At 30.5% G+C, this 10,095-nt stretch overlaps 3 protein-coding genes and 2 long non-coding RNA genes across 10 annotated transcripts; 2 read left to right on the top strand and 3 right to left on the bottom strand.

Moving 5' to 3' along the window:
• Positions 1 to 86: 86 nt before the first annotated feature.
• On the bottom strand, positions 87 to 3,319 carry LOC126869929 (protein cereblon). Its single transcript, XM_050627139.1, has 7 exons — positions 3,131 to 3,319; positions 2,712 to 2,827; positions 2,256 to 2,585; positions 1,799 to 2,051; positions 1,557 to 1,702; positions 1,277 to 1,473; positions 87 to 1,191 (listed from the first exon to the last, which is right to left on the bottom strand). Exons 1-7 carry the CDS (start codon positions 3,171 to 3,173, stop codon positions 1,056 to 1,058), a joined length of 1,221 nt encoding a protein of 406 aa, XP_050483096.1. The 5' UTR covers positions 3,174 to 3,319; the 3' UTR covers positions 87 to 1,055.
• A 224-nt stretch (positions 3,320 to 3,543) lies between these two features.
• Positions 3,544 to 5,867, bottom strand: LOC126869931 (phenoloxidase-activating factor 2). Of its 3 annotated transcripts, XM_050627145.1 has the most exons (7): positions 5,726 to 5,867; positions 5,510 to 5,593; positions 5,045 to 5,133; positions 4,721 to 4,959; positions 4,363 to 4,593; positions 4,084 to 4,285; positions 3,544 to 3,943 (listed from the first exon to the last, which is right to left on the bottom strand). In XM_050627145.1, exons 1-7 carry the CDS (start codon positions 5,748 to 5,750, stop codon positions 3,776 to 3,778), a joined length of 1,038 nt encoding a protein of 345 aa, XP_050483102.1. In that variant the 5' UTR covers positions 5,751 to 5,867; the 3' UTR covers positions 3,544 to 3,775. The 3 variants fall into 3 exon arrangements, with proteins under 3 accessions (XP_050483102.1, XP_050483104.1, XP_050483101.1); XM_050627147.1 differs by lacking the exon at positions 5,510 to 5,593 and having other exon boundaries at positions 5,726 to 5,866; XM_050627144.1 differs by having other exon boundaries at positions 5,510 to 5,750.
• On the top strand, positions 4,993 to 7,175 carry LOC126869950 (uncharacterized). The gene is made up of 3 exons (XR_007691056.1): positions 4,993 to 5,128; positions 5,196 to 5,951; positions 7,036 to 7,175. It is a non-coding gene; the product is annotated as an uncharacterized LOC126869950 (long non-coding RNA).
• LOC126869930 (inhibitor of growth protein 3) lies at positions 6,458 to 9,304 on the bottom strand. Of its 4 annotated transcripts, none has more exons than XM_050627140.1 (6): positions 9,156 to 9,304; positions 8,643 to 8,714; positions 8,210 to 8,572; positions 7,716 to 8,136; positions 7,437 to 7,632; positions 6,458 to 7,338 (listed from the first exon to the last, which is right to left on the bottom strand). In XM_050627140.1, exons 1-6 carry the CDS (start codon positions 9,181 to 9,183, stop codon positions 7,222 to 7,224), a joined length of 1,197 nt encoding a protein of 398 aa, XP_050483097.1. In that variant the 5' UTR covers positions 9,184 to 9,304; the 3' UTR covers positions 6,458 to 7,221. The 4 variants fall into 4 exon arrangements, with proteins under 4 accessions (XP_050483097.1, XP_050483099.1, XP_050483098.1 ...); XM_050627142.1 differs by lacking the exon at positions 9,156 to 9,304 and adding an exon at positions 8,938 to 9,084; XM_050627141.1 differs by lacking the exon at positions 9,156 to 9,304 and adding an exon at positions 8,927 to 9,075.
• LOC126869947 (uncharacterized) lies at positions 9,105 to 10,017 on the top strand. The gene is made up of 2 exons (XR_007691053.1): positions 9,105 to 9,210; positions 9,952 to 10,017. It is a non-coding gene; the product is annotated as an uncharacterized LOC126869947 (long non-coding RNA).
• Positions 10,018 to 10,095: the final 78 nt, after the last annotated feature.

Below are 10,095 nucleotides of genomic sequence, written 5' to 3'. Positions count from 1 at the left end.
TTCTTATATACTCACCTTCAATTTCATCTTCCCTTGTGTGTCTAAACCCATTCAAAATATTTTTTTCTAAGTAATAAAAGATCAAGTAATTTGTAAATAACGTTTTTCACGTTAAATTCACATTTATTAAATTCTGATATACAAATAACAAAATAGCATATTCCAGTAACATGTATTATATCTTTGATCATAGCTTGTATATAATTATTGAAGTTCAGTACAATAATGGCATAAAGTTAAACTCATTTTGCAATTATACATGCATTCCTAAATAATAATGTGAAAAGGAAAACATGTAAATATTACACACCAATAAGAAAAATCAATACTATTTCAATCTTTCATGAATTTATCGCTACTTCATCGTGTTAAGTGACAACATAAAAATCATAAAAAATTTGTATCTAATTACTATTAAATGTCAGCAACCTCCGATTTGCAAATTTATTAGGCAAGGTACGTTGACAAATTCTTATCATATTACTATACTGATATTGAAGATAGATGTATATGTTTCATAGTGACTAGTTAAATAAAAAATTTAAGTTGAGAATTGTATGTTATCCAGACACTGATTAAAAGCATATGAAGCAGAATAAACTGCTCTTACAAAAATAATAGTTGATATATATTTTTTTTTATATTGATTGATCCATTTAATTTACGTTTTAAATTTAATATAAATATGAAATACAATCATGTAAAAATTAATGCAGTTTTATATCAATCTCATAACTCATGCTTATATATTGCTATAAGTAGCTATGAAATTAAATTCTATGTACACACAGTTGTTAAAATTTGTTTATACTGTACATCAGTTGATTGGCAATTCATGGTAAATAACTATTCCAATATGTTATATAGTTTTCTTTGATACTGGAAAAATTAATATTATCGCTAGTGAAAGCTCACAATAGCACAAACGCTAAACACAAAGGTAGTATAAACATTGCACATAGTCATATAACACTAAAAAACTATGGGAATTTGCACCAGGTTTTCCAAACTAACGAACCTTTCGGTCTAAGGTATTTATTGAATTTTTGATTTGCTCATTTTTCTTTACTTTTCAAACTTTTACGTATCAATCCCCAAAATGCCCTAGGTCTTAAATTATTTTGAACTGCTGTAAACCTCCATCCCATATGATCACCACAATTTCTACACGTTGCGACAATCCAGGCGTATCTATCATGAAATAAATCCACGTCTAAAGTAATTTAATGTAAAGTATGAAAGAATAGAATAAAATATATGAAGAAATAATTCTTACCCTGGAAACCATGTATAATTTATTGACGGTGGATTATCACTTAGGGCAAGGCCTTGCGCGTGATATAAAGTTACAGTTTCATGTATAATACCAGAAGGGTTACAATATGTACCCTGTGGACCTTCTTTACTCATTGGAAACATATGTGATTGTCTTCCAATGTAAGAATCGCAATTACAACAAACAAATACTTTATCCTATAAAATATGATCTATTAATCTTAGAGATTTAAAATAATTGTATTTAGAAAGATTTAATAGAAATTGTTAATTTTATATACTTCTACTAGATATTTCATTTCTCTTTGTAGCCTTGAAATTGCGCAATCGTAATTTAATAAAACGATTCGCTCATTATCATCTAGTAACAAATTTTGGGCAACCCAGAATGATAAGTCTGATGGATCTTCTGGTATACTACTTCCTTCTGTAATCAATCAATAATTTTAAGTTAAAATGATGTACAAACAACATTAAAATTACAGGATATTGTATAAGAATCATGTATAGTACTAGTACATACTGCTTTCGATAAATTGTAAACGTTGTCGTATTTTTAACGAAAGTCTTAAAGGATCATATTGTCGGTATACCCAAGCAGGCCAAGGGGTTACTACAGCATCTAAATTTTCTACTTTTTCTTGTTTCTTAAAATCTTCCTCATTTTTCGGATGTATTCGTATATGATCTAACGAGGCTATACGTTCGTCTAAGAATGGTGGCCCAAGCGTTATTTCTGGTAAAACTTGTACACGGGCTGATATTTTATCATATCCCTACATATATAGAAGTAAATATATTAATCGTTTTTTTTTTTTTTCAGAAATACCTGATTTTACAAGCAAATTCCCTTGTTATAAGAGTCATGAATGTATAGAAGAACAAAGGAAATTTACATATATAATAAATAATTCATTAACATATATTATTACTTTGACAATTACTATATTACATATATGATGATTTATTTTAAAACTTACCTGAATTATAACTCTGAGAATCTTAAATCTTTGCCTGCCTTTAGCTTTCAAACGAAAACCTTGATCAGGATCATACATACATTCATAAATTTCAGCAGTTGTGCCTATTGGTACCATTTTATCATATCCCAAACATACAACACCTAATGTCCTGTCATTTTCAATGCAAGTTCTTATCATATCAATGGTTTGTGCATCAAATACTGTCATTGGTAATGTTTGTCCAGGAAATAACATGACAGACTGTTTCACTAATAATGGCAAGTTAACGTAAAGTCCATCATCTAATATTGTCCTCCCTCTAAGTTCTTCTAAATTATGCCCTAAATACTAATTAAATACATTTATATTATAACATTCCAAACACAACTCAAATAATATCTTTCTGTCTAAATTACATAAAAAATTAAAAACAAATATTTAATATAAATTTGGAAACATATATTGAAAATTTACAGAATGTGTTGCTGGTAATGTCAAGTCAAAAGTACTTTCAGTAGATATAGATGTTTCATCTGTATTTTCTTCTGAATAATCCTCTTCGACATTATTTTGTCTATTTTCTGGATATTCTGTAATACAAATATTTTATTCTTTTCTTGTGTTTCTTTATGTATGAAGGCATATATGTATGCATACAAAAAACTTGGTAATTTATAAGGATAATACGAGAGTATAATGATATGAAAGTATCAGAAGTAGAAAAATAACGTGTATGTAAAATTGTAAAAATTTAAGACGTATAATTTTATAAGTAATTGATAAGAAAGAATCTCTGCATTTTGGAACAATATGTGGAAATCTCACTACATAACCTGTAATTGTTTAAAGGATAATTTAATATATTTAAATGTGCGCCATGTAAAAAGATATACCTAATTCGCTGTGTGTTCCGTCATCATCTGCATTGGCATCCATGTCATCTACCTATTCCTCTGAACTTTTGAGATCTTGTAAAATTGTAAACAATCAGTACTTTTCCTCTCACAAACGTCAAACACGATAAGCCCCCTATCATCAATTTATGTATTTACATAAAATGCACTTTACAGTTTTCATGAATCAAGCTTCATTTAGAATGTAAATCTATACGTTGTTTTCTTATCACTTAAGTCATATTAAATACATTTCGATTTTTAATTACCTTATCGGCAAAATAATTATGTTTTCAAAATACAAAATTGCTTTATTTATAAAACGTGCATTAAGTTTATCTTACATGTAAAATTTAAAGTGTTAAATATGTACTTCGTCAATTATTTCAGGGAAAATATACGATAATATTGCATATATTTTCTGCGCAGTAATATATTTAGTAATTCATATACAAATATATTTAAATGAATAAATTTATGCAACTACATTATGAAGTATTATTAGAAAAAACAAAAATTTGTAAAAGTTATACAAATATCATAGAAAAATATGAGAATACAATTGTAATATAAATAATTTACAAAAAAACATATTTTACAAAAAACGGTTGTCAATTTGTAAGACATTTATTATATTTTGTATAATCATTTGCTCTGAGTTATTTGTTGTGTAATCCATGGAATATAATTATACACATTGACATATACACCAGGAATATTACTAGTTGCACAACCAATACCCCATGCAACTATTCCAACAACTTGCCATTGGTTGTTACCAAATTGACATACTAATGGTGAACCACCATCACCCTAGAAGAATTTTAATCAAAATAAGTACTTCCAAGGGAATTAACAAATTAAATACTTGTTAAAAACATGAGCTAAATGATATCAATAATATTATTTAATATTTGTTACTAAAATCTGATCTTAACACGTTAATAACTTACTGTGCATGCATCTTTTCCTTGTTCTCCCCCTGCACATATGAAACTATTTTTATTCAACATAAAGGAACGTCCAAGCCTAGTTTGCCTTAAAGCATTTTCACAGATTGATTGATCAACAATTGGTACATCTACTTCTTTTGTTATACTTTGATATTTGCCATTTGTACCAAATGCATCCTTCCCCCAGCCTGACACCCAACATCTTAAAGAAAAATATGGAGCATATAAAGTTATTATGATTAAATAAAACTCAATATTAAATATAGATTTTCTGCATACCTTGTAGAAGCTGCAGGTATTCCTGTAGGAAGACATGCAGTGTTTATATTAGGACTGCTTGAAATTGGAACAGTACTATTTAAAGTTATTACTGCTACATCATTTTGAAGATTAGCAGAATTGAATTGAGAGTGTATAGATATTTGTTTAATTGAATATTCTTGATATGGATAAGTCTCACTGGTGGACTGTTCATCCCATTCTCCTAGTCTCACTTTAAGTCCACCATTTCTATAGAAAAGTATATTTATTTTTATTTGAAATATTAAATTTCTTTTATTGAAAAATAATATATAAAAGACACAAAAGGGAATAAAAATACCAATATTTTTTGGAATTAAAATAAAGTATAAATTACGTGTAAGATGCTACTTTGTGGGCGACAGTTAACACATGGTTTGGAGTAATAAGTACACCCGAACCAACATAAACGTCGTTAGTCGTTAAAAGTGCAGCTTGCCAGGGATATGCTCCGTAACTGGCTTGACCTTGAGGATGTGCAGACACTGGAATTTTTCTGACACCGCAACTAGAGTCGACCAAGTTTCCCGAAGAAGGCGAGCAACAACACACTTGGCCAGCGGGACAATTCGAATTCTAAAAATTAAAATTAAGACGATGTATTTTTTGAGAAAATGACATCTCTAATCATTAAACTATTAAATACATTACTCATACATACTCCATTAACAATTCGAATATCGATTCCCGTATTGGAATATGGGCAGTTGTCCTTTGGAACACAGCACGAATAACCTGTGTCACTGTAAGCTTAAATATAAAATTTAATAACTTATAACCGAATATTTAACTTAAATACATTTTTTCTACAGTAAAATATAATTTCTCTAGAAATTTTAAAATTCACATTCAAAAATAAATTCAAAAGCGACCAAAATCATGTTTCGGTAATATTTTATCGATAGAAATAGAATACATCTTATTTTTAGCAAATATTTTATGTTTGAAAATATAGTTAATACACCATCCTTTATTTAGAAAAGTTTTACGGAATAATAATGCAATCGGAATTAGATTTCAAAGAAATTTCCAGTCTTCAAAAACTGAAGTATTTTTCTGAAAGCGAGAAGGGCCAAAAAAGATTTAAATTCCTCAAGTTTGTTTAAAATTCTTCTTATACTCATACTTGATGACACAACTGCATTACTGCCAAAAGTAATCGTATCCTGTGCCAGAGCACAGTCCCTTAGAATGCCCGTAACGAAGAAAACTGCAAATAGTATATAAGACATAATTGAATGTTGCAAAATAATTTCCTGTACTTTACAAGAGCGCGCAGAGTTGAAAAAGAACAAGATTTCAAACTCGCGAGCCTCCGTTGATTTATATACAACCAGGATACCTTGCAACGCATTTTGCAGAAGCATATTAACTCGTACATTCTTTCGGAACGAAAATAATGTGCGACCTTTCACAGATAGTGGAGTCCTTTGCGCGTAAATTGCTAAATAATTTGGCGTAAATTACTTCCGATCATGATTATGTCTTCATTTATGTATGACACAGATGTTGTAATGTTATTCAATTTTTATACGTAGTAAAATGTTCGAAGTGGAACGAAAAGCAAGGTTAGACATGCTCTGAAATAAAGAAGGTCAATAATTACGGGTTCCCGGTGCCCGGTAGTAATGTCATGAGTCACATCATAATTATACTGTTTTTTTGCCTCAGTTTCCTTCTTTTTATATTTTGATGTCAACAATATTTTAAATGTGCTACAAATTGCCATAAGGAATTGTCAACTATGAATCACATATGACTAACAAGCATATTTCCCTTTTTATAACGTTAAATCGTGATAATTACAGTTATTTTAATAGCGACACCCTTTTTGAAGGATAGAATATTTCAATAAGTTAAATATGTCCTTGCAGTTAACTCGTGTTTAATCAGATCAGAAACGATAAGATACTTGAATTATTTTAAAAATGAAATGTTCCAATGACTCAATAAACTATTTTCATAATACGAGAGTAATTTTAGGATGGGACATATCTAAATGAGGAATATTAATTGTAATAATGAGAGAAACTCGAAAGAAACATCTTTATGAATGATAGTAATACAAAAGATAAATCTTGCATCGGTCGCTTTATTTATACATCAAGTTGCTACATTTCGAAAGTAGTATTCTCACAATTTGTTATCGGTTCTCTCTCTCTCTCTCTCTCTCTCTCTCTCTCTCTCTCTATCTTTCGCTCTCTCGCTCTCTCACTCTCTTGTTTATTTCTTTCTCAAAGCGTAGAACACTTAAAATGTTATTGCTCGCCTAGTTGTCAATTCAGCGAGATACTAAACACGTCTGAACTAACACGAGGACGTAAATATACGAAGATTGTTTGACATTGCGTAAACTAAAAACAAAAATTTCGAAAAATTCACAGTGAAAATCGCCTCTGGTGTTTCAGTCAATGAATCGTATTACGTATTACCAGAGGAAAAGGCTACTTTTCAATGTAAATTCATAGAAACTATCTAATATGGTCGTGGTATAGAATGGTGCAAAAAGTATTAAGAAATATTTGCAATGCTTTTATGCGAAAAATCTTCTCGTAAAACGAAATTTGTTCGAGGCCCACTTTTTGCACCGTCTGATCCTCCCGTTATGTCTATAAAATGCAGTAAAAAAAGCTGCTTTTTTTTGCTTCACAGACAGAACTTTAAGTTTCCTGGGACAAGATCAAGACCAGATAAGATCAAGACTTAAACTTTAAACATATTTAAAAATTGATATAAAATCAGAATTAATAGCTTCCTAACTAAGTTGGTACTTGACGGACAATGCCTAAGAGGTAGTATCAATTTTTTCTCATTATATTTGCACTGGTTATAGTACGATCAGTTTTTCCGACCTCCACGTCTCTTCATAGAAGATGTACATTGAGGACAGTACCATTTTCCTTTTGGAGGTGCAGTGATACCCACACATGGATAGTGAAACCATTCAAAAGGACACTATAAAAAGATAATGAGAAAAAATAAATGTTTAATAAATATAAATATTCTTACTTGACTCATACGGAAATATATATAAGGAAAAAAGGTTAGCTTACATCTGAATTGTCACAGGCAACCATATCCCCATAAGATACTTGATTACATATACAATATCTTGGTTCATTTGGATCATAAGTCCAATCTGGATTATCTGAATCTACAACTTGTGTATTTGTAGTTATAACTGGAGGTGATACAGGTTGCTGAACAGAGGCAGCAACTACACTCGAACTTGGGACAGCAGTTACTTTTCTAAAATGAGTAATAATATTCATTCAAAGCAAACACGCGAAAATTTTCACAAAGGGTACAGAGGTCTTCTAGCAGATGCATACTTTTTATGCTTTTTAGTTGTTTCTTGCTGTATAGCTGCAATGGCAGTCTGAGCAGCGCCAGCTAATTCTCTACTAAATTCGGCTGCATGTACACCTCCAGTGTTAATGGCTTCATAACTAGCTTTTAAGCTGGCAGTACGTCTGCCGTGTTGCATTTGTTGCGTCGCAGCAATTGCTTGTGATGCTGCAGCTGCTATAGCATTTCCACCAGCTCCTATGTGACCGAGATTATAACTCACAGAACCAACAGAATTCGCGATTGCTGTAGGAGTAGATGGCACGCTAGTAGCGGCGATAATTGGTCCTGAATTTGCAGAAGCTGGTCGCGATTCAGGAAGACTTGGAGAAATTTTTTCTATAGCTAAGCGTTTTTCTATTGATGTAGAAGATGCATTTGAATCTCTCCTTTTTTCTGCTCGAGCTATAAAAATTTTTATTAGTCTAAAGTATTTTTCATATTGAATAAAATTTAATTGAAGCAAGGGAATACTTACAATGACTATGATTGTCTCGTGACCTACTGGATGTTGTAAAGCTATATCGATTCTCTTTTTGACTACTATTCGTAGGTGGTTGATCTAGCTCCAATGACCTTTTCTCCAGTATTTCTGTGATACCTTTATTATCTGCTTCCAGCTCCATTTTAAATTTGTGCAATTCCTGGTCTAATCTTCTCAAATATCTATCTACTAAGTCATACATCTGATTAGCTAAATGCACCTTCTCATCTGCATCCTCTAAAGTTTTATAATATTCTCTTCTAATAGCTTCATATTCTGCTTCCTTTTCACTAGGTTTCATCTTTTTTGCATTTGCAAAAAAAATCTTTACCTTTTTTTCTAAACTATCCATTGAATCTGCAATAATTGAGCAATTATTAATATGATTCATAAATAATAAATATAGTCCATAATAATGTGTACATACTCTGTACACCTAAGTCCATTTCTCTCATTTCTGTGAACCGGTCTCTTAATTCTTGTGGTAGGTGCTCGATCACTGGAACCGCAAAAGAAGAAGGTTAACATAACCAAACAAAACCAACATAAAAAAGATTAATTACTTAAGAATAAATGACATTTATCTAATTAATATAATAATTACAATGTTCGCATTCTATTCACAGGAAATATTACAAGTTACAGTTTAACTCCAAAATATATTAGGTAGAGTAGAGAAGCTATACACTATTTAGAAAACATACAACTAACCTTAAACTTACAAAGAATGGTATATCAATAAATTGCTCATATAATGAGGTATTTAACTCGATAATAAAATAAAAGCCAGCATTTAAATGATTACATGTGATAATACAATATCTACTAAAATATTCGCTTTAAGAAACGCTTCTGATGTTTGTGCGAGAGAGTATATTTGGAAAGATTAGTAACTTTCTTCAGAAGCTGGGTAAGCAGAGCATGCCTCGTTTTTACGTACTTTCAACATAATCTTCCAAGTAAAGCATCCTTTTCTGCTGGCGCTTCGTTACCTGGTGCTTAATTTACAATTATTTACAATTTACTAAAGGGGAGTGCTTGCCGCCGTGACAAAATCAAGGAAAATTGTAGCACTCGATCAGAAGCGTGTTTACGGCGGCCAAATCCCTTGTTGTACCCACATTTTCACGCTAGTTCTGTAAATGATGCGAATCTATGGACGATTCGTACGAAATGTCGTAGAAAAAATGTCATTTTCGCGAATATGAATGGTCCAGTAATTAGTGCATTCTTAAAAGTGTTATTTATTTCGGAATTATTACTGGCCAGTTATCTATTCCTTGTAATCCGCCATCTTAACGTAACTTTCAGGGGTGACTTTACATGGTTCTGTGCCCCGTGCGAAATATTTTACATTCTTATTTTTTAGTCAAATATTTCTATCAATTCAGACATTAATATTTTCATTTATCAAATAAATATTATCATTACATTTATTTCATTTCTTAAATCTTATATCTCTAATTCTTAATAATATATACTTATTAGTTGCATAATGGATATAAATGTATTCTGTATGTATTGCACACATAATATATGATATGTAAAAAGATTTGTTATTTCTTAAATCCATATGATATAAAATTTAATCAATCTTATATCTATAAGATTAAAACCATAGGCAGGGATTTGTTCTCGAATCTATAAAAATTTGAAGTACTTCTGATAAAAATCAAGGATTTAAAGCAGAATAAGAATATTTAAAAATAAAACATTGTTTTATAAATATGTTGCAGACGATTGTGTAGTATTAAGGATTAAAGAAAGTTAGGATTCTTTCTCTTGGTCTTTATTAACAATATTCCCTGCATATTGATCGACGTATTATAAGATCTTTTTATACTAAAAGAAAGGTGCGTTGAACTTTTCCTTCGTAAAAT

This window comes from Bombus huntii, chromosome 10, assembly GCF_024542735.1.
Source record: "Bombus huntii isolate Logan2020A chromosome 10, iyBomHunt1.1, whole genome shotgun sequence".
Classification (NCBI taxonomy): domain Eukaryota; kingdom Metazoa; phylum Arthropoda; class Insecta; order Hymenoptera; family Apidae; genus Bombus; species Bombus huntii.
The sequence above is the reverse complement of the archived record's forward strand: the minus strand, read 5'-3'. Positions and strand labels throughout refer to the sequence as shown.